This window comes from Xiphophorus hellerii, chromosome 6 (genome assembly GCF_003331165.1).
Source record: "Xiphophorus hellerii strain 12219 chromosome 6, Xiphophorus_hellerii-4.1, whole genome shotgun sequence".
Lineage (NCBI taxonomy): Eukaryota > Metazoa > Chordata > Actinopteri > Cyprinodontiformes > Poeciliidae > Xiphophorus > Xiphophorus hellerii.
Window position 1 is genome coordinate 11738047 of NC_045677.1, and position 24880 is coordinate 11762926.

Here is a 24880-nt window from a genome sequence, read left to right on the forward strand (position 1 = left end):
TTGAGAAGCACAACAAGCTTGAGGTGTTTACCAGAGATGCAATGATTCGATATTAATATTGGTCCAATGTTGAAAAAAATTCGAGATTGATTATCGGTGACAATGTGCCCAATCTTTAAGGGCAGATCTATCCACTCTAACTCTGTGGGCTGAGCGACATCATGCTTTATTTTACATCATATTTAGAATTCCTAATTGCACCTTCTGATCCATTTGAAAGGTTTGTTGCAGTTTCTTGTTTTTACATGTTTGACCAAGCTTGTGAAGCTAATGGTGTATGTAAGTGTGCTGTGCTGGTTCAGAGTTATCAAATGAAGTTGTAAGTAAGTATGTTTATATCTGTGTTTTTAAAAAACGAAACACTTTAGTCAACTCAGCACTGTTTTTCTCTACTGATTGATGCTAAACCTCAGATATCTTCTCTGATATCAATCCCGCCAAGGATTTGTGAGATGTGCTGAACAAACAAGTCAGATAAATGGAGGCCCCATACTTTCATCTTATAGGTCTGAAAGGATCTGCTGCTAACATCTTGGTGCCAGAATCCATTTCAGAGCTTTATGGCCCAATGTAGTTTATATCCAGACGAGTCCCGACTGTTACAGCAGATAAAGTAGGACGGACACCTATTCAAACCGCAGTCATAATGATGTATAAACTCAAATTTTTGTGCAGGAGTTTGCAGATGCTCAATGAAAAAAAAAAAAGTTCTCCAAGAGCTCTTATGTCCCTCTCATTTGAAGAGACATTTGAGTTTTATATCACTTTGACATTTAAATTACTGTTCCGATAGCTGTTCTGAGTTTCTAAGAGAGACAGAAAAAAAAAATAGATGAGCAAAGAATGTGTAAAAGAAAAAGACAGTGCAGGCTGCAGGTGAGAAATTAGAAATATTAGCATATTTATTACAGCAACATGAAGACACAAGAATGCCTACACTCTTTACAACAAGCAATGCAGAGCAAACTGGCATAGGAACAAATAACCTTTATTGGTGGGCAACAAAAGAGAGAAGAGAGATGACCAAGGGAGGAGAGAGAGAGAGATTTGACTGAAAACATCAACTAAGAATCTGATGAACACTTAACATACGTACCTGGTGAGAAACAGAAACAAACACAGCATTTCAGATCAAGAGAACCAGCCCACGTAGCTTTAATTGGCAAAGTACAGATTGACAGTGATGTGGGATTTAAGAAAAGGACGTGGGTATGGATTGGAAGTGCTGAATAAGAATACAAAAAGCACGCCAATGATTTCCTTCATTTTTTGAGGGATTAATTGAAGAGACGTTTCTTGTGGAATTTTTCATTTTAAAACAATTATGTAATGAAGACTTTTTTTAAAAAATAAAAATGTTTTTTTTTGTTTATTTGAGATATGAAAAGAAAAACCACTTCCTACTTCTTTCATTTGCTTTTCAGGTTGGGAGCTTGAAGATACTCTAACATTATTTTAGAAAACAACTGCTGTTCTCTGCTTAAAGGAATCCAAGGGGTGGCTATGTGGAGGTTTCTGCAATGTTACACAAGAAGGGTGCTAATGTGAGGTCACCTTAAGTAATGCAAATAAATACAACCTTTATATACACTTTACTCTTAATATCACCTCTATATGACCATGGAAAGTATATAACTCAGTAAATAAGGCATCTAAAAGGCCAGCAGTCCCAGATAGGCTGCTAGAGTGTAACTATAGAGTTAGGAAGAGTAGAATGAACAGTTTTACTTAATCCCATTTTCTAGGACTTTAACTTATGTTGTAAAAGAAATGTGAAAATTGTTTGAAAGGACTGAAAAATAAATTTAAAATTATTTTCTTTTATGGTGGAACATTTTTATGAGCAGAAAAAATGGTCACTTCACTGCCCTTGAATCCTCCATCACATTACACGCTTAGTTTTTAGGATACTGTTGTGCAGTTAGCAGGACTAGTCAAATTGTAGAAAACAAACATGTTCTTCTATGCTATTTTCTCAAAATTAAGATTACATTTTCTACTCTATATATTTTTTCTATGTTTTAAATGTAGTTTATTACCCGTTGTGGTGCTTCAGCAATACATTTAATTTGAAGTGTTCTTTTTCCTTTTTAATCCCCATCCATTTTCAAAAGTGATGTTTTGTGCAGTAATTTAATGATAAACAGGAAATGCTTAAAGTGGATATGCAAATAAAACAAGCTTGAAAGTCCATTCTACTCTTCCTAACGCCGTCATAAAAACTGCAGTCACTGTCTCCTGTCTTTCAAAGCTGACGCTTTTCTCCTTGCTACATTCTGTGTTCAATCTAATGATTCGCCTTCACTTTTCACCTGTACGAGCCGCCCCTGAACGTAAACCTCAAAATCTCTCTTTCATATTAAAAGCACATCAAAGTCATTGTTATTGTTGTCATTACAAACATTCTAATATTGGAAATTAGCACTGTACATATTTTACACTATGGTACAATCAAATACTATACTTCATGTCACTCTTGGTCCTATGGATTACCACATGTATTAAAACTGAGCTTTGGAAAACATTATGTCCAGGCTCAGTGCTATTAACACAATTAACATGAAAAGGGTCCCTTTGAATCTAATTGTGTAATTATCGTCATGAGCAAAAATATCGACAGACGTATTGGCTTATTCTTGTAAACATTGTATTGTAAATTTGTAAGCAATGGGTGGTGACTGAAAATAAGGATGATATAAACAGCTCTGTAACCAGCAAATAAAAAAATACACAGCAGACAAAAAAAAAAAAAGTTTTTTTATGCAAGATTTACCCTCTTGTGGTGGCACATCTGAAATTCAACACTTCACCTTGTCAATAAAGGGACAATTCTATCAAGAAATGACGTTGGAAAACACAACTCTGTAATCATGGTGAGAGTACTGTGTAGCCATCCAGGCATAAGGACAGAGGAAATGAAAGTGCACAGCTAGAATTAAGGTATGTCGTCGAGATTAACTTTTTCATATTTCTGTACATGGCACAAACCCGTAAAATCAAGTTAGACGTCCTCAGCAGTGTCACTGGCTTGCATCGCCTTTGCTCCGCACAAACACTTTGACTGTCTAAACTTGCCTGAAACACTGGAAGGCTTCATCTTAAGATGAGTTATTCCTTAAAGTATGTTGTAAAACAAATATTCTTTGCACGCCTTTCAAAAGGACTCACACCCTTTGAATTTTTTCACATTTTGCCACATTACAACCACAAACTGTAATTATTTTCATTGGGATCAGCACAAAGTGTAAAGAAAAAGAATTATGGTTTTCAATTTTCATTTTCACAAATAGAATATGAAAAGTATTGTGGACAATTGTATATAGCCTGCTTTGTATTCTGGCAGCTCAAAGTAAAATCCAGTTCATGTCTCTGCACTGTATTCTCAGTATGAATTAAGCCGAGAACAAAAAGCCTAAAGAAAACAAATACATAAGAGATATTTGGAAAAAAGTTGCTGAGAAAGCAGAATAGGCTTATAATATCTCTGGAGGACTCGGAGAGATCCACAAGAATCTTTCTACAGGACAACTACAAATCATTCACTCCACAAATCTGGCATTTATGAAAGAGTGGAAGAAGAAAGCTGAAAGAAGTTTTTAGTTTGCCACAAGGCATGTACAGGAAACAGCAGACGTGGAACAAGGTGTTCACGAAAGATGAGACCAAATTTTTGCTTTTTAGCCTACATGCAAAACGCTTTGTGTGGTGGAAATCTCAACGCCGCTAATCAAGCTGAACACCGCATTTTCCATTTTTTGTCCAATTTATTCTGAAACCAAATGGGGAATACCTTATAGTGTAAGACTGAAAGAGACCTACTGAAGATGAGTTGCAGATATAATTTTAGCAAGAGCTGATTCCACTGAGTACATACTCAGTTGGGTTGAACACAAATCTAAACAAAACTTTTCATTTTTTGTTTTGAAAAAAGTGAAAACCTTGTATTGTTTTCCTTACACTTCACTATTATGCCTAACTTTGCAAAAATCTCAATGCAAGACACTACGCTGTGCTTAATGTGAAAAAACTTGAGGTACGAATCCTTTTGCAAGGCTCTGTAAACTATGCTTATTTTGTCAAAGATATTGGAAGAGTAACATTTCATCACGTTCTGTTATTTCTTTGCAATCTGTAACATCATACAGTAAGTGCACGTAAACAGGCATACGTGTATTGGATCTACTTTCTATGGAAGTGTGTCTGAGAGCAGTCTCTAAGGAAGCCCTTTTCCTGGCCAAATAAACTTATTAAAACATACTTCCATCCTACACAAGCTAGCAAAATCTACATCCCCCTTATATGTCTACAGGTCCATTTATTTATCTCCTCACTCCCCTCACATTCATGTCATCCATAATCTCTTAGCTTTCTTTGAGCAGATACCAGTGGAAGAGTTCATACATTTACAACAATTGCTGTTAGCGCTGTGCAACCACAGATACAAACGTTAGGTCCATCTCTATGCTCGTGGCATACACCGCCCATATAAACATATATCTACACATATACACGTCTTATGACCCTTTTTGAAAACCTTCATTATGAAAACAGAAAACAAACAAAATGACGGTAAAGCCAACTGTACACCTGACAAACAGTGACAAGCATTATATTCAGTTTTTTAGTCATTATGTTAATTTTTTTCTTTTTTTTTCTTTTTCTTCATTTATGTTTACATGATGTGAAATGGTCTCTGCGTGCGGATTTGATGTCTCTGTGCTGCCCTGACATGGTGAACGGTGTTGGACAGATTCCGAGTGCCCAAGGGCATGTCCAGGATGGGGATTATGGGAGGGTGAAGGAGTCAAGAGTCAACGTTGTCTCCATCTTAGTGTGCCTCAAAAAAAATAAAAATAAAAATCATTGGAGACCCAAGCACAAAGTATCCATTACAGCTCCATTTGAGTGGGGGGGAGACTGTCCACAGGAGCGTCCAATTCAACTATGTCTCTCTGTGCGTTTCTGTGGAAACTGTTATACTTGGACGTGTGTCCCCTGGGTTTGTAGGCTCTGCACGCTGGACAAAATCTTCTTCTGGTGGCCGGCCAGCGTCACTCCCATCTTAGCCAGTTCACTAGATGAAAGATTTAGGGAAACAAACAAAGATATTATAATGCTGTAAATTGTAAAGGATGCATATTGGCGTGCATTGTTTTTGTTTGCTTTTTTTCTTTTCTGATTGAGTTGGAGTTTTGTTTGAGCTCAATTAGTTTTAATTTGAGGGGTTTTTACGTAGAGCTAAAGTTGAGGTCAATAAATACACTGTTATGATCGCTACGTTGTACATCCTACACAAAAACACTGGAAACATTGAGGCCCAGAACGAGAGGTGCTTATTTGAGCAGGATAAGGCTCCTTGTGTCTGTACCTGACACTGATATAGAGGATGGAGTCCAAGCTGACATATCCGGCACTGGAAAAGTTCTCCTTGTACTGGCCCATCTTGATGGTGTCCAACCAATCATCCACAGTGCTCACACTGAACTCTGGGGTGGGTGGGTCCTCCCTGCTGAAATGGAAAGCACATTTCAATCCAATGGTAGTTGTAGCTGCTCAGAATTCATGCCAAAAAATATGCAAGTCAAGTTAGAGAAAACAAACTTAATAAACACCCACATTTCAATTTCTCAGAAAAAATCATAATAAGAATTATAATAAATACAATTTGAATCATAATAAATAAAAGCAAACTTTTAGGATAGGAATGGTACGTTATGGTCTGTACAACCATGTCACTTCTGACTTGAAAGCTGTGTAGCAGAGTCACTGACGCTCTCCACAACGCCATGCAGACATCTGTGGTTTGCAAAAGTTTTAAGCATGAGGTTCGATTTATATGATTTTAAAACCCGGCATAGACTGGATCATAAACAGTAAAGTTTTTAAATTACAGTTAGCATTTTTTTTTTTATCATATCTGCCCTGAATTCCTTCCATCGATGATAATGTAAGACGTGTTTCTGGTCCTGTGGTTTATTCAGTCTCTTCTAAACTCTCTGGGGGTATAACTGAAGTAATTTTGAGCTTCTGCTGTCTGTTGGTTTGTGTTGAGCCTTGTTTTTTTTCTCCCCACTTTCTGTTTAGAGCGTTTGTCTCTGAAAAAAAAAAAATCATTGTATGCTGCACTGATTCTGAACATCAACTAAGCGCCTGAGGTGTAAAATGTAAATGTAAAAATAATGATATTCTCTGGGTGCGGGCAATTCAGCTGGGGATTCGGAAACTCTAAATTGAACAAGGAGAGGGAAGATACACCAGCCCCCAAACTTATATTCTTTCATTTTCTACTTTCAGAACTAGTTATTATGTTGGAAAACAGCTTTAAAGAATAGAATATATTTGAAAAATAACATTTCCGGCTTATGGATTTCAAAAGCAGTCTCATATTTTTTTTCACACGTTAAACCTTCAGACTGTCACTACTCTCATCCGACTGCACATTGGTGAAATCCTTTGTTTTCACTGACCACGCTGAGCTGTTGGCCAGCTCTCTGAGACTGGCCGGGTTTCTGATGAGCTTGTCCAGGATTGTGACAATCTGTCCAAACTTTGGCCGGTCACTCCGCCCCTTCTCCCAGCAGTCCAACATGAGCTGGTGCAACACCACCGGACAGTCCATAGGAGCAGGAAGACGATAACCCTCATCTATTGCTTTGATCACCTTCACAGGGAGAGAAATGCAAATCTATTGATCTTGTATTGATTGAGATTAGTAATCATTTTCATTTAGAAATGTCTGAAAAAGTGCAAAATGTCTGCTTGTGTTTGGGACTCACATCCTGGTTGGACATCTCCCAGTACGGTCTCTCTCCATATGAAATCACCTCCCACATGACAATGCCGTAGCTCCACACATCACTGGCTGAGGTGAACTTCCTGTAGGCGATGGCCTCTGGTGCCGTCCATCTGATGGGGATTTTTCCTCCCTGTAAACACACCGCATAGACAATATACTTTCACTGAAATTGTCAGACGAAAGAGGAGAGTCTAAATGCTTTTTCCTGTTTGTTCTGACTAGTCAAAATTCAACATGAAGCTGCGAACATGTCAGCATTAAATGGATGACATGTTCTTGCCCTCTGAGAGTGGAGGTACTGTCAGTACACAGATTCATGAAACAGTTCAGTCCTGTGCTGTAGTGAAGTGCAGTTGAATCTTAAGAAGCAATATCCTCTAATAAGCAGTCTACCACTGCTAAAATTATAATGTTTTGAAATACTGACTAGTTCTCACATCACCTAAAAAGATCCAACTTTCTATCCTGGGAACTTAGTTTGTAAGAATGCTTTTTTTTTGTATTCACAAGTACAACACATTATACAAAGCATTCATAGCCCTTTTTTTGGGGGGGCGGGGGTTAACCACAAACTTTAATTTATTTTGAGATTTTAAGGTGATGCAGAAGGAACAGAAAGGACACTAATAAATAGCTTACATTTTTTTGTCAAATTTGAAAAGTGTGGCTTGTCTTTGAAATTAAACCCACTATGTCAAAACTTTATACCGTTCACATTTTCACTTCCTTTTCAGCTTCCATCATTCTTTCTTCCTGAATGGAGAGTGTCTATAAACAGAAACTTTACAGTCTTGTCAGAGAGTCTAAACTGGATTTCGGTCTTTCCCCGAGCCACTGTAAAATCTGGATATTTTTAATTTACACCTTTTCACTGTAACTCTGGCTTTATGTTTGTGACCATGTCCAGTAGGATGGTGGACATCCACGCCATTTTGTAATCCTTTACAGTCTTTCACTGTTTTATTTAGGTGTATGAAAGTGAAGGGGACTGGGCACAAACTTTTCAGATTTTTATTTGTAGACAATTTTTAAAGGAATGCATAATTTTCCTTCCACTTCACAAATAATGTATAATTATTAATCTGAATAATGTTCAGATAAAACCCCATAAAATCCATTATTGTTTGTGTTTGGAAGGTGACAAATTGGAAAAGGATCAAGGCAATATAAATGCAGAGGTGATTTAGAGGGAAACACATAATAGGAAAATGTTTGAAATGTCGTAATAAGTGGTGTTAACCAAATATCTGTCTATCATTTTTTTAGCTCCATCATCTCACCAGCTTTGACCATTTTCCCCGTCTCTGCTTAGGTGCTGCATAATGCTGCCACCACCAAGTTTTACAATGGAAATGACTTTACACCCCAAATCCTAACTTTATTTACATCTGACCAGACTACATTGTACTTGTATGATGTCTCATTTGAGGCTCAATGCAAACTTTAAAGGGCATTTCTTGTGAAGTCTTGTCGTGCACCTATTTCTAAATTTGTCTAAGAGTCCAAATAACAAGTGAGTGCAATATCCCCAGCAGTGTTAAAAACAGTTTATGCTTGTTTTATTACCAAAGATTGTCAGTGTTACAAAGAAAATTGTGCATGATTACACGAGGGGTAACACAGAAAGTGAAAAACCCACAAATTTATATAATAGCAACACAACAGTTTCCTGGGGAAGTGGCAATGTTTTAAAATATAAAGCTTCTTCCATGTTTAGAATTGTAAAAATAAAACAACGCTCCACTATTGGTAGTCTTCTGGCTGTTCTAAGTGTGGAAAACGCTAACCCTCAGTTCTTACAGTCTGTTCTCATTTAATGAGAGCGGTGGCGGGATAAAGAGTGTGTGTATCAGGTTTTTGGGATAAATTCCCTGAGCTCCCCCTGCCTTTGTTGTTGACACACAGATCAAAAGGATTCCATACAGCCCCCTGTATGTATAGGCACCCCCACCCTCCCTGGCTCACTGACGCACGCAGGCATCGTACCTCTATAGGCTCGTCTCAGCTTTTTAACATGCGGAAGATGCCTCTGCACCACCTAGCATTCCCCACCTCTGCTCGGTGAAAGTCAAATGAAAGACAAAGCTGCCAAGTTGCTCAGCACTGTACTTTAGTTTCCCCCACCCCCCTTGTTCACCCCTACCCAACATCATCTTTTTTTTCTCTTAACTGCTCTCATTGGATCACTATTCTTCCCCTCCCGCATCATCTCTCTCCCTTTTTTCCTCCCTGGGTCTCTGGCTCCTCTGTCTGTCTCTTCCCCATCTCCGCCTTTGCTACCCTCCTCCATCAGTGCCTGCAGCTCACTATCTAGGTCTATTGACATCAGTGGGAGTTTGTCTGTGATTGCTATAGAGCTGTCAGCGGCTCATCCACTCCTCCTAGGGCAATGCTAATGCCACATTAAGAATAACTTCCCTAACTTTTCTTATGAATATGAATAATGCCATCTCCTTGTGGACATTTTTGATGAGTTACTCCACAGTGGTTTAGCTCATTGATGTTTGAGTTTCTATAGTTTTACTGAGGGCTGGGAGACCATGCCGCAGTCACCAAAGACTGATTTGACTACATAAATACAAAAGTGTTAGGGGGTTGTTTTTTGCCTCTGTCTGCACTGTGTATATTAATTAGTTTTGTGAACAATATATCTTCAACATCGATATTATTTAAGTTAATACTCTGTAGAACCACTACTACAGTGACAACAGAAATTTTGTCACAAGGTTTTGATGGACATCTTTTAGGAACAACCATATTGTAAAAGTGCCACAACGAAAGCTAATCATGTTTTGTGTCTGATTTAGTTTGTGACTGAACTGTAATTTAGAAAACGTGTTTTGGTCAGTAGTAAACAGCGAGTAGGTCTTACCCTCGTAGTGTAGGCGGCCTCGGGGTCGTCCTCCAGAACTCGGCTCAGGCCGAAGTCGGACACCTTACACACCAGGTTGCTGTTGACCAGGATGTTTCGAGCCGCCAGATCTCTGTGAACGTAGCTCATGTCTGACAGGTACTTCATACCCGAGGCGATGCCGCGCAGCATACCAACCAGCTGGATCACTGTGAACTGGCCATCGTGCTTCTGAAGCAAAGCAGAAATAAACATGAAATGATTTGCGGAAGTCAGTATTTCTGCTGACATCGACCAGTAACATGGCGGCGCACCAACAACAGCTCCAGCTGTAATTGAAGGTTTATGCCAGGATTTGAGTTGCACTGGCAGTATTCCAGAGTCCCCAGAGGTTCCAGAGCATGACATCGTATCGCTTTCAGCTCCTGCTAACCCTGCGCTCTGACCTCAAACTGAGAGGCTAGGGGGGCGGAAAAAAAAGATGAATTTCTGCTTCTAAGGATCAAAGGGGGGGATCATGAGAACAAAAAAGTCCCACTTACAGAGGAGTGAACCTGACACAGCAGACAAGACTTTCCTCTTTAGCACTAAGCTTGTGTCGGCCCAGCTCTGCTTGGATTTCAGATTTTGAGCTGTGGTTGGCAAAGACTTTGCAGCCTGTTGATCGATGATGGTCCAGCTCACCTTCCTCTGCCAATTATTCCTGCCCTGGGCCAACGATCTCTGTTAAAGAGCCATTTATGTTATCAGTCATCCTCTCTCCTTCATATCATTTCTCCTTCTTCTGTCCCTTTGTAATCTCCATCCATCTCCTTCTCATCCCGCTCTCTGTCGCAGAGAGGGCGAAGAACTCAGTTGCACTTTGATTCAGCCTCTGTCTATCTGTCTATGTTCATCTTTCTGTGTCCATGCATCCCTCCCCTCCCCGCCTGTCTTCTGTCTTTTTCTTTCTCTTGTCCCTCGGCAGCTGCGGAGTAAGTTAATTAGCCGGTGGTTTTGTGAGATGCTGATTGATTGGACTGTCTAACAAACCTACAGACTTCCTCTATCAATCTGCCCACCACACTGTACTGCCAGAAAGGAGGAGGCATGGCAGGAAAGAAAGGAGAAAGATAGATTAGATGGCAAAAAGCATCTTTCAAAAAAAAAAAAAATTAATAAAATGCATATCTAAAAAAACAAAAAACACTTCATGAGATGATAGATTGTGTTGGACTAAGAAGAGGGAAGCTGGTTTTGTTACTTCAGAGGGATTTCTGCTTAATAAATGCTCATAATTAAAGACAACTGTAAAGATACCACAGCTGAGCTGTTAAAACCATAAAAAGCCAGGCTCTGCAGACACTTTATGACCTTCCTTTCAGCACATAGTATTGTACAAAAAAAACCAACAGAAACCCCCCCCCCAAAACATGCATGTGGCATCTTTTGATTGTGTGTGAGCGAGTAAGGACGGTTGGGAACAATATCCTTGAGTCGTTTTGTATCTTGTCACTTCATTGTGCTTCAGTGCTACAAATGGGATCTGCACCTACTTAGAAACAGGCCCATCATCACAACTTTAATGACTTAGCAGCAGTGCAGTGATTTTACTGGCTGACAAACAAGGCTGAATATGAATCAGGGGAATGTTGAACATGAGGCGCACCAAGATCTGTGTGCCATTTATCTGGGCTGATGCAAAAATGTGTTTCAACTTTCCCCAGTTAAATCAATGCAGCATCTTTGATGATCATAGCTGAAAACATATTTTGAATGTTCAAACACTGCAGAGAGCTGAACATATTTATTAGCACTCCTAATAACAATGCATAAAAAGCCTGAAAGTAAATAGATTTTTTTATTACAGCTGCATATTCTCATACTAAATACATTTGAAGAGTCCAACCTTTAATTTGAGTACATTTATTCACTGAGTGGGAAGAAATTAAAGTTATTAAAGCATAATACATGGCATCCCTGTATTAAAAGTGACCAATTCTTGCTTTTTTATTTATCCTTTGTTTTTTAAGTTAATAAGTGTTTCTAAACACTTCTAATTAGTAGTAAACTTCTTATTTCATTTGAGTAGGAAGCAGTTGTGACATATTCAATATTTCAAAGTTCCTGGTCTATTCCTACATTCTCTATGTTGAAATTCAGAGAGCAAAGTTTCCTCCTTAAACACTTCTCATGGAAGTTTGTGTAGTGTCTTTCTCATATTACGATCATGTATGTTCTCAGAGAGTCTTCAGTAAGTTTTGTCTGATGTTTTAGAGTTTTTGGAGACTTCTTTTAGCATAATAAAGTCTACTTTAAGGGTGAATTATCTTGGAAAGCCTAATCTAAGCATGTTGGTAGTTGTTTTTAACGTCCCTCCATTATAAAGCATTTTTTATAAAGTGGAATGGCTGATTTTAAAACTTCTGCAAATCTCTTATAAGATTTGTAAGCGTCAACAATCTTCTTTCTGAAGGCTAGGATCTCAACATGGTGTCTACTCTTACACATTCAGGAGCACACATAATTAAATATCTGAGGTTTAAACAGAGGAAACCGTGTTCAAAATGCACAGTAACATTGTTTCAGTCATATGAGCCCACATGTGAAATAATTGCATATACATTTTAAGTGGGAATAAACATGAATTTATTCCTCCACGGAAATAAATCATTTGTTCAAGTTCACAGAAAAACAAAACTAAAATAAGGAAAACAATCATTTATTTTGTTTGTGTTGTTTTATGTTGCTTTCATTTAGGCTTTTTTTTCCTTTTTCATTTTAACACTTCAAGTTACATTCAATAATAGCCTGAAAAACGATCTCAGAGTAAAATGTTGTGATGCTGCCATAAGAGAAAATGAAAGTGCGGCGCTCTGTCCTGCTGATACAAGACTCACCTTCAGAAAAGTGTCCAGAGACCCATTTTCCATGAACTCTGTTATGATCATCACGGGCTTACCTAAAAGAGGCACAATATAGGGCAGTCGTTAATAAGCCACAGTTACAAGGGAGAAACGCACAAACTATAAAAAGACGAGGACGGAAAAGAATCAGAGTCCACAGCTGTGACCATCCTCTCTTTTCGTCTCTGTGCCTCTCTCAGGGGGATAACAGGGTATGTCGTCATCAGTCACACTGACAGCTTCTAATCAGCCCTCTCCATAAACGCCAGGAGATAATTAGAATAGACCAATCCACCACAATATATATGTGCATGCGTGAGTGTGTGTGTGTGCATGGGAGCCTCCTGAGATCTCATGAATACTAATCAGCCTCGAGGGAAGGGAGGGGGTAGTGGGGGGGGATTGCGGTTTGATCGCTATGCACCTGCACGAGTGTGTGTTTGTGTGCAACTTTGCGGGTGATGAAGGGGAGCCTGAGTGACAGACCAGGCACCCTATGATCCTCAGCTTGGCATCTGGTGAGGCTTACAAATGATTAACAAAGTACCTGCAATCACAAGTATGCACACACACACACGCAAGCGCACCCAAAACAGCAGTTGTCCCTGGTTTACAGCTACCACCCTCCCCCCGCACTCCACCACCGTACCTCCACCCAGACCTCCCCTGCAGTCAGGCATTGCCAATCACCAAACAAACACTCGGCATGCAGCTACAAATGACAGAGCATGGCTTGTAAACACACAGGCTATGTCACTGATAATGAATAGTTCGCATTTCCCAAATCAGACCTCTATGATGTGAGGGGAAAAAAAATCCTGGGGGAGAAAACCTAACATAAGGAGGAAGAAAGGAAAGAGATGTCTAGACAGGGAGTGTTGTTGTAAATGGGTCTAAACTAAGACAAAGGATGAGCAGAGCTAAAAATAATTTGACAATAAATGGACCTAAAAAAAATAAAAGCTGTATTACAATTTTGCAATGGAACCTCCAAATGCCATTTTTTAACATTTTTGGACACTTTTGGACTCTGGTTTTTGTACAGCTCTTACATGCTGGTATACTTTTCAGTAAATTTCTTTAGATACTGTGTGAAACAGCAACATTATTCTTTTCCAGCATTCCAGCTGTGAGTGGTCTTTATGATTATTTAGATTAGAAGTAGAGGGAGTATCACACTGTGTGTCTGGGAGAGTAGTTATTGAAAATTAGGGTTGTACTCATGTAGATGAGATTGTTACAGTCAAGGTTCCTCCAGGGTTCTTGAAGTTTTAGAATCTCCTGGATATTTACATAAGATGAGCCTTGAAATGGTTTTATAGTAAATGGATCTTATTAGATTTTTCCCAATGTGAAAGAAATCTCTCTGTAACAAAGAAAACAGAATTTAAAATATTTCTGTAGTTTATAAATCACTGAATAGCTGAGCACCTAAATACATTACAGACTTGTTATTGTTATGTCAACCTTCTACAACTCTCAGGTCCTCTAGGTCTAGTTGACCCAGCATTCCCAGCATCAGAACTATGCATTCACCTTAGAAGCTTGTTCCAATTTTCTGGAGAAAATGTCCAGAAAATTGCAAAACAGTTGAAACACTGAGTTCCTTTAAAACACGGCTAAAAATCTACCTTTGTTAGCCTTTGATTAAAAGATCTGAAGCATTGATTAATACAGTCGATGTGTATTTGATGATGTTTATTCCTGATGATTTTGATGATGGCATTTGACAAAATGTAATGTTTGTCGCTTGTTTCACAACTGGTTATTGTGTTATGATTTTTATATATAATTTAAAGCACTTTCAACTTCCTTGTTGGTGAAATGTGCCATACTAATAAACATAACTTGACTTGACTCTCCAAAAAGGAATGCTCTGATTTTCAAAGTGAGGTACTGGGATATTTACACTTTGGTGACTTCGGGACTAAAATGAATCTGCTCCATTTCAAAATCTACAACTCTTGGACTTATAAATGGTTTTAAATCAAGATTGGGGTGATCTAATTTAATGAACAAAAAATACTTGTGAAAGACAAGTGAGGAAAATCAAACATTTTCCATACTCGTGATTTTTTTCATTGTAATTCTGACACAGGGAATGGTCAAAGCAAATGCCATATTTTTCCATACCATTAGTGCTTTCTGCACTAGTAAGTATAAACGTCACCCATTTTGAGTGAATTCATACTGTTTTACCAACATGGATATTTCAAAATTCAACTGGGCTTCTAATGTCCACACAGTAACGGGTAAATTGACTGAATTTGTATGGGGTTTTTCTTGTCGTAATGACCATTTAATGAAAGTGACCAATTAACCAATGGTATGTTAAAAACAGTCACACTTCTAAAAGTTGCAAGACACAGGATGGAATCTGACAAATGCTTTACTGTATCTACGAATCACACACTCATTTATGCACACGCTGTATGTTTTTGTTTGAATCAAAAGTGAAAGAAAGTTATGACTACTATATAAGTGAAAATGTAATAAAACACATAAAACAAATGAGAAATTAAATACGTGAAAGAAGGTGGCAGTAAAGACATATGAAGTAACATGAAAAAAGAGAACAATGACAAAAACAAAACAAAACAAGAAGTGGCAAGAAGGGAGAGAGGAGAGCAGATGGACTTTGAGGGAGGAGGCTGGTCACACGCCTGTCATAGACGGGCAGCAACAACACCACCAAGGCCTACAGTAAGATTGTAGGTAAAGACAGCAATACATCACTTTAAATGAATTCACTATCTTACTGCAGAAAAAAGACATACACACACACACGCACGCACACACACACCACACACACAAACAGAGTCGCCTGGTCTCTAGTGGTGGTGTCTTCTTTGACAGTAACATTAGTCTCAGGGATAAAAGTGAAAGAGAATTGGATTTTCTTCTGCTGGGGGTGAGGACTGCTGGTCACATTTATCTCCACACAGAGCCTCTGTGTGTGTGCGTAGGCGGGTGTGGGTGTGTGTATAGGAGAAAGAGAGCTGGTTTCAGGCCATGGCATGAAACGGATGGTGCTATAATGACAGGCTGATTTGAGCTCTGTTTAGAGAGGGAGAACATTTGTGTGTTCAGTATGCAAATGGAGCAGTAGATGGGTCTAATGCCGACTGAAAGGACAGCCGACTCCTCACTGCTTTCCTGTTGGTATGTGCAGGTGTGTATCAGTGCTTGTTGGCGTTCAGTAAATGTGGATACATGTGTTTTGTACTGCATACACATGTTACACCGTACAAAGTTAACACCCATGAAATGGGAAAAGGGACGATAAAACATACCTTAAAAACCAATTATGTGTGTGAGTGTGCATTGGGGACCACACATGCAGGTGACGTTGGATATTGCCTTCGGGTCCAAGGTGTTAGATATGGTCAAGAGAGAAGGACAATGAAACACATTCATCCTGCTGTCCAGGGTTAGACAGCTACATGATTTGGGTGTGTTCTCACACACACGCTGTCTGTAACAATAATCTGGCATCTGGACTTGGCACAACACCCTTAAAAGGTAGAAGGAGCAGCAGATATCTGAGGGCTTACATTAGCTTGTTTTGTCTTTTCTGTGTGGTGACTGCAAAATCACACTAATGCAGATGTTTTGAGAACATAGTCAATCCCTTTTACATCTGGTACCTTCAAAGAAAAGGCTTTATTCCCCAAAGTCACACACACAAACAGAACTTTTCCCACTTAAGGATGTCATGGAGCTACAACATAATTAACTGATCACACTGATATTCATCGTATAGCTATTACCTTTCATCTGCTTTGGAAATAAAGCATTCTTAAAACAATGCTCTCTGCTTCTAATCTAAATATCTCAAACTTTTCATAGCAGTAAGTCAAGCAGTATTTTGAATGCTGTTTTCTTGTAGAGTAAATGTGATTTTAAAAAAAAAACTTTAATAAAAGGTAGATCAATGCTCTACAAAAAAAAATAGATTTGGAATGGGCCCCAAATTTCTGTTTAGTGGATTTCTAGTTTTGATGTTTTACCTATTAGCTTGATATGCAGTAGTCATGAAAGAAGCTTTCAGTATGTCGCAGTCCTTTATGATGGTGGTCGAGAAGAAGGCTGCCGTCCTTTGATAATGGTCTAATTATTTAGGAGTGGCACCTATGTGTGAATGCGTTTATCAGCCTGCAGACTAAGCATGCAGTCCAGTAAATTACATTATGAGAGGCAGTTTTACTTTGCGTTGGTGTGAGTGTAAATGAAAGCGATAGAGTCTGTATACATCCGGACAATTACATTACGAGTAGATATCTCTGTGTGTGCCACGAGGCCACATTACTGCTTTATTGAATGAGGCGGCCCAAGGTACAAATGAGAAAATGAAATAACTTCTGCATTGATTAATGTTAAGGGCCTGGACTAAATGATACAAAGCTTTTAACACAGGGCAGATCTCTGTTCTGGGAAACGCCATGTAAGGCTGTGGGGGCTGTGGAGAACATGGACAGACAGAAACTCAATAACCTTATCTTCTCTCCTCTCTTCACCTCTCCTCCTACTTCTCTTCTCTGCTCATTTCCTCATGTTTGTCTCCTCTGCATCTCCCCTCTTTCCATGCCACCGTCATTTAAACTCAAGCCTCATCTTCTCTCAATTCCTCACTCTCGTACGTTATCTCATCCATCCATGCCCCCGTTCTTCCCGCCGTCCCGCACCCGTCGTCACCTTTTCCTCCATCCCGTTTCCTGCCTGTGCTTTGCAATCTTCAAATATCCATGTGTATTCAAAGCATGAATACTTTAAAACACTCTGACAGGAAACACTGAGACTCTTATTGTTCGGCGGACAAAGACACGCAGTTAAATCCAATCACTAGTTTCTTCAAACAGAAGACGCCTGGAAAACACGACTTTGCCAGTTTTAATAGCACCTTTGTAGACCAGCCCTGTAATGACTGCGTGCAGGCGTGCGTGTGTGTGTGTGTCAGATGAGATTGAGTCCTGTAATTGAGGGTTTTCCAAATGAGCCGATTGTTGCAGTGATTGTGCGACACATAAAGGATGGATGGATGAAATGAGGTACTGGGGAGATAAAGGGAAGATAAGAAGAGTGAGGGGAGGGGATTTGGGGGGCAGGGATGAGCGGATGAGGGCAGATTGCTGCACTTTCGTTATGTGTAAAAAGCCCGATAAAGAAAAGAGGGACTTTTTCTGCATGCAGTGGTCTAATTAGCATAAGAATGGCAACAATCAGGTGACAGACAGCGGAGTAGGTTATTAGAGCTGCACATGGCAGCGGCTGGGGGCTTATGAGGTTTTAAGCAGAAAACATTCACCCACCCACATGCACGCAGACAAGCAGAGCAGCTGGAAGTGGAAAATTCAGTTAAGAAAGAGACTCATGCATATACACAATCCTAGCACAATCACCAAAACTACTGCTCCAATCCTTTTAACACAGGCAAAAAAGATTGAAAGGGCTGCATGTAATTTTAAAGCTGCTATTAATACAATAAAATCTAAATAATAAAAAAAAGATTAATTCTGCACTACCATTAACAAAATTTCTTATTTAGTATACTGATTAGGTAAGTGGCCATACATCCAGCTCAAGAGGTTTTATGAGAACAATACTTTTGGAAAAAACTAGGGAAGGTTTTTTATGTTTTCATAAACATAGTTAAGGCTACACAGGTTGCAAACTGCATTTAATCAAAGTGGAATATTTTTGTCCAGGTTGGATTAGTCCGCTTATGGTTACGCCCTGAATTATACCCCTGGCATTTTTAGATTTAAAGTAAACTTTTAAATTTACCAAAATGTTTCGTCTAACTGGAAGCTTTTAAATACTAAAGGGAATCATTGTAGTGAGCTGGTGAGTAAGAAAGCTTTCCAAACTCAAACACTTTTAGCTCACCAAAGATAAATTGTCAAAATTAAAGTGGCAACATGTAAAATGCTAGTCAGCAGTTATAAGAAAGATCTGACTGTTCTCATGCTAATAGAGTATTTTCCACTAATTACCAAGAAAGATAAATTTTTTGACATGCCATTTTTATTAAACTGTAAATATTTATAAGTATGTTTCATACTTTAATTAGCCTTACGAGGTATGATGCTTCATAATAATCATATCAGACTACGCCCTACTTACAGTTTTATTGTATTAACAACAAAGCTTTTTAGTTTTTTTTTTCTTTTTACTTAACTTCAATCTCTGCTAGTGAGATCAAAAGTCTACTAGCTCCTCCTGCTTGATATCATATCAGGGCTACTTCAGCGTTTTTTTTTTTGTTTTTTTTTTACAGCTTTTGCTGAACTAGCTTCAACGTAGCTCCTACTCCCACCACAGCAGAAAAGCAATTACTCCCAGTCCAACTTAAACCAATACTACTACGGCGTCTACTTCTACTCACACCTACACAAACCAATCCAGCACACCTGAGTCCAGAGCAATCAGGTCGGCCTGTCTGATTAGAGTGAGGGCAGTGTGAGAGGACCAGCTGGGGCCAGAGAAAAGGGGGCCTGAAGGAATTATTGACCCATCTCAACTCTCACCCCCTTTTGCTCGCACATGCACACCCTGAGCTGTGACCTGTGAAATTACTGCACTGCTAGTGAGATTTGTTTCTGCAGGGCTTTATCAGCTCGTCAATGTGCCGTGAAGGCAGGTGAGAAGGGACACAAAGAAACGCATGTGGAGAGGAGACAAGCACTCATTACGTATGGAGAAGCAGCGGAGACGCACAAACAAAAATAATCGCATTCAGAGAACACTACAGAGAACTTTATTATGCTGAAATAAATTGCTTGTCAAGTCATTTTTCAGTTATTTAGCTGTTTCTGCTGTCAACCATGTCATTGCTGTCAAAAATCTTCAAGCACTTCGCAGTAATTATTGGATTTATTTTGGTGTTTCAAATTAGACTTGTGAGTTATTCAAGCGACTTTGCCATAATTACATGTCTACGTGTTGCGTGCCTCTCTAATATCTCCACGAAGAGGAAGAAAGGGAGTGAAACAATAGGAAGGAATTAATAAGAAGCTCAGTATGGTGTCATTCATAATACACATGCTGCTGAATATTCATGAGGCTAAAAACACAGCCAATTAACTTTCCCTGAATATAAATATTCATGGTCGATGCAGGCATATATCCGTTTGCTCTTTTGTTGTTTGGCCCGGGTGCTGTAGAGCACTTCTGCATGAAGGACTGAAGATCTGAGCGTGTGTGGCAGCGGGGTTGGCTGACGGGGGGGCAAAAGCGGAGCTTCGTTTGTCTGCCTGCGTGTTCAAAAATCCTGCTTCTTTGTACCGCCTCTCTCCATCCCGCTTTCTTTGTTTGCGTCTAGATCCTCTCGCAAACATCTGCATAACAAGATGTCAGATCAGAAGAGTGATGGAGCGGTGCATACTGAGTAACAGGAAGAGCACAGGGATACAGAGAATGTACTGTACTTTAGATCATTAATCTAAAGAGACCGAATGTGCTCACACAAGTGGTACTTATTTCTGCGTAGTTTGGGGATGTTTTAAAGGAGAATTGCATCATAATAAAGTAAAGATGTATAACACCCCTTAATATCTTGTTTAAGCACTGGAGGCAGATAGGTACATTTGTTGGCAGACTTTTCATAGTGCACTTGTTGTACTGTAGTTACAAAACAATCCTTCTTCAAAAATAAAGTTATTTAAAGTTAAATGTTATTCACATTCAGCAGCAAAGTGCATTCCTTTAGCAATCTTATATGACCTTATGCGATTAAATACACCCATGTTTATTAGCAAAATGGAATTTCTTTTGGAAGTTATTTTAATGTTTTATTTTTAAATATTACACAAATATTACACAAATGTAATAATAATATAACATGTTTTTTTTCATTGTTAACATATTATTTAATGATGGAAAAATCAGATTAAAATATTGTCTATTTTTGCATTATAGGCCGTTGTCGGTTGGCACAGGAAAGTGTGGAGGGTGCTGCATGTTTCATCATTGGAACACGCGTATGGCTAAAATTAGCATTAGCTAGTGATGTCAGTCAAAATGTGGAAACTTTCTTTGACTTTTTTACAAAGCTCTCCAGAAGCATTTGTCATAAAAAAAATACTGTAAGTAGTAATTGTAGCTGTGTGTTCAAAGGCCTTGGAATGGAAAGAATGACTCTGTGGTTTGAAGTGAGGAAGAAAAATAAAATTATATAGCAGGATTTTTTAAACTCTGGTCCTTTAAAGTTGTACTTCAGGAAATGTTCTTCGTTGCATTCCAAGCCTGAACACAAAGTGGTGCTGTCTTTTTAGATTTACTACCCAATACATTTCTCATTTTAACTCCCATGCTTGCTTTTTGCAAAGACTATCATGTGGGGTGGGTGTAATGGGGGCCACAAAATGACGGCTATAATTTCAGATCTCTCATTACTTGCTGCTTTTTCTTGCTAAGAATCACACGAAACTTTAATTTTTGCTGTTTCTGATTTCAGTTGGCAGGAATACCAATTTATAAATCCATATTTTTAGTGTTTTCTTGTAACTGGGCTAGATGTAGAGCCAATATTGAGTATTATGCAAAACAGGACAAAGACATTCATATGTTAGCATGTCTAGATTTGAAATTGCAGAAGAAACAGAACGATAAAGTGAGAACGGAAAAATTAGACGGAAAGAGACACAGAGAGAAAATGAGAGACTGAATGAGACGATTAGATGGACACTGACTGGGAGAGAAAGCAGGAGCACGAGATAGCGGCATGAAAGCAGGATGGCTGGAGAGAGCAGCGATAACAAATCAGCTATCTTGTTGAACCAGGCCTGCGTCTGTCTCACCTGCATCAGCAACACACACGCTCACTCTAATTGCTCAAACACAATCATGTGAAGTAAACAAGTGGCCATTTGAGTGGTGGACAGTTACATCACGTGTACGCTGCCATGCCATGCGTCACCGCTGTGTTGCCATGGTAATGGGGCTTTTATCTGATCCAGGGTCAGCTCCTATTCACATCAATGCCACATCTGCTGTGTTTCAAACAGGTATGTGACAGACAGACTTCCACACCCGCTCATATGGAGAAGAATTAATTAAGAGCTTTGCATGATTCGACCAAACTCTGATTAAAAAGGAAAGCATATTGAAGACAAAGGGATTTTTTTTTTTAACGTGTCCACTCACATTTTGTGACGACACCCTCCAGTCTGATGATGTTCGGATGGTCGAACTGTCCCATGATGGATGCCTCAGAAAGAAAGTCCCTCCTCTGTTTGTCAGAGTATCCGGCCTTCAGGCTCTTGATGGCCACGTAGATCTCCCTCTTCCCCTGAACACGCAGGCGACCGCTGCACACCTCCCCAAACTCCCCTGCACAAACACACAAAAGAAAGATCAAATCTCAAATGAATTGTTTAATATTATACATATGCACAAAGTTCTTAAATTATTGCGTATGAAAGGACATTTTAGTTTGTGGTTGTCGTATAACAACCACAATCTAATATTTGTTTATTGACATTTCAGGCAAAAAAAATAAATAAATAAAAAAAAAATTACACATAGTAAAGCCTAATTGTAGAGGTAAAATAGCCCATGGTTTTAAAAATATTTCATAAGACACAATGCTTAAACTGCTAGGTGAACTGGTATTCAGCCCCCCTAATACAATACTGCAATAACAGTGAAAGATATCAAAATCTATTAGGGTTTGCCCCAACTTGTTTTACGCATGTAAAGGGTGAAATTTTTGACTATTTTTCTTTGCAAAGCAACTCAAATTCAGTCAGATTGGATAGAAAGTGTCTGTATACAGCAACTCTAAAGTCCTGCAGCAAATTCTCAGTTGAATTTAGGTCTGGGCAGTGAACAGTTCTGAAAGGGACTGTATGTGCTCTCAAAGTAAAAAAGCATGTACATATTGATTGTAATGTTGAACAGATTTCTGAGTAATTCTTCCGTGCCAACTCACCAGCTCCAATGACTCTTTCTATGCGAATGTTGGAAGCATCTATCTCTTTGGCAAAGTCTCGGACAGCTTGGTTTGGGTCTTCGTAGGTGTGAGGATGAATGTACGTTCTGCTGCCTGGAAGCTTCACTGCATTGGAGGAAAACGAGAGAAAAACATAGACATTACTTACTTCCCAGATAAAAATCATCCAAAGCATGGTTTATAAAACTTCTGATTGATGTTACACACGTAGGAAAAAGCTTTTTGCTACTGCAAATCATGAATTCTGTGTTTTTCAAACAAGGTCATCCCATTTTGTTGAAACTGGAGCTTTATTGTGGGTGCTCTCCATATGATGTAACACATAATAACACAATTAGACAATTCATCAGCAATGGTGCTAAAATGAGTCATAATTTTAATAGGAGCCCATATGGAGCAGCACTCTGCCAGAAGACATTTATATAAGATTCTGTGAAAAACAATGACTTTGATTGAGCTGCAAAGTCTGCGCACTCAGAGATCCGGGGCTCGTTCTGTAACTCAATGATGATCAGCTACAAGACAAGCAAAGAAAGTAGTGCTCTTGTACGCAAATAAACAAACAGAGTCAAGTTGTGTTACCCAGCGTTTTCACATTAAGCTTTTCCTCCCTCGGTCAGATACTTCCAGCTCCACATGCAGCATGGAACTGATTCATCTCAAGTGGGTGTAAAGTCTGGTTTTAAGATGAATGTCACCAAGGAACAAATCCTTCATTTATTCATGAGAGTGTGAACGCATTTGTGTCTTTACCTCGCCCATGTTGGAATTGCATCTTTTCTTCATCGGGGTCCTGCTTTGCCTTTATGTATCCACAGTGTCTGAAACAGAAATGCATGGTTGCATTTTCAACCTAGAAAGTAATGACAGTTCTCCAGCCAAAAGCAGTTTGATAAGACTGAAAACCCACTTAAATGTTTGCAGATGATGCAATACTACATCATGTTTTATGTATAATTTTCCCAAACTATAGATCAAAAGACTAACAAATAAAGCTTCCAACAAGAATCTACAAATATTTTTCATACATCAGTATTTTCATGTTGTACATACAGTACAGACCAAAAGTTTGGACACACCTTTCTAATTCAATGGGCTTTCTTTGTTTTCATGACTATTTATAAGGCAAGAAATCCCACTTATTAACCTGACAGGGCACACCTATGAAGTGAAAACCATTTCAGGTGACGACCTCTTGAAGCTCATCAAGAAAATGCAGAGTGTGTGCAAAGCAGTAATCACAGCAAAAGGTTGCTACTTTGAAGAAACTAGAATATAAGGGGTATTTTCAGTTGTTTTACACTTTTTTATTTAGTGCATATTTCCACATGTGTTATTCATAGTTTTGATGCCTTCAGTGTGAATCTACAATGTCAATAGTCATGAAAATAAAGGAAACGCATTGAATTAAAAGGTGTGTCCAAACTTTTGGTCTGTACTATACATCCTTGTTCTATTCAGGTTTTAAAACTGAAATGAGACTTCAAGACAGGAAGGTAATTTATGATTGATGCCAATTTGAGTTGGGTTTCAGTTGAGGTCATATTGCAGCTAAATCAAAGAATACTCTTCAATGAGTTAAAAGCTAATAAAAACATTTTTACAAAGGATGGTAAAGTAATGATTAAAGTGCAAGCTGACTGACGGATTCTGGATGAAGATTAAAATTTTTGCTGGTTTTCTTTTCTTATGTGACACTTTCAGTGTGAGTTAGTGCAGGGAAGGCTTCAAACTATTTGTTTTTAGCTGTTTTGGTTAAAAATGAAAAAAGGGACTTTTTATGACTTTTAATGATTTAAAGTACAAAAATAAAGTAATACATTCCTCGAATCATTGGTTAAACCTTTCCCTGACCTAGCACTCGTGATGTTTGGTTAAAAAGAAGGAATGTTTGTGCCACAAATTTGTGTATTGAAAAAACATCTTTTGTTTTACCAGTCTAACCACGATCATCAGATACACCCACTAATGTGTGTTACACACCTGCTTCAGCACACTTGTGCACGCCTTTGGGCATGGGTCAATCAAAAGATCAATACAGAAATACTGACAAATTGATCAACTAAATCCTGCAGTGCATCTGTGAGGATGTGTTTAACTTAGACTGTTCTGCAGACCTCGCAGTGGGGATCCATTGCCAGGATGTGTGTTTGTATATGTGTTTTTTCTAGGCTTTTTTGCAGCTTCTTTGTCAAACACTGCTAAGAGGCATAATCAGCTAGCAAAATAATAAAAAGAAATCTCTAAGATTTAGGGATCTGCTTTAATTCTGAAGAAAGCATGAGTGTAAAACATGCACTAGTTTACTGCTGCTTGTCTTCTTTTTATTTAGGGAACAGAAAACTGTTTAAACTAACAATATGACAAAAGAGCAACAAGATTAGAAGAATAATGAC

At 38.8% G+C, this 24880-nt stretch overlaps 1 protein-coding gene across 3 annotated transcripts in view; it reads right to left on the reverse strand.

The window, feature by feature from the left end:
* Positions 1–877: 877 nt before the first annotated feature.
* Positions 878–24880, reverse strand: part of LOC116721665 (ephrin type-A receptor 3-like) — a 104669-nt gene continuing 80666 nt past the window's right edge. For 2 of the 3 annotated variants that reach the window (XM_032565529.1, XM_032565531.1), the window contains 9 exons: positions 23238–23305; positions 22464–22589; positions 21677–21862; positions 12527–12588; positions 9669–9878; positions 6777–6926; positions 6468–6661; positions 5369–5509; positions 878–5074 (listed from right to left, as the gene is read on the reverse strand). In XM_032565529.1, coding sequence (XP_032421420.1) covers positions 4975–5074; positions 5369–5509; positions 6468–6661; positions 6777–6926; positions 9669–9878; positions 12527–12588; positions 21677–21862; positions 22464–22589; positions 23238–23305 — 1237 coding nt within the window. In that variant the 3' untranslated portion in view covers positions 878–4974. The remainder of the gene's footprint in view (positions 5075–5368; positions 5510–6467; positions 6662–6776; positions 6927–9668; positions 9879–12526; positions 12589–21676; positions 21863–22463; positions 22590–23237; positions 23306–24880) is intronic. The other variant, XM_032565530.1, reaches the window with a different exon arrangement.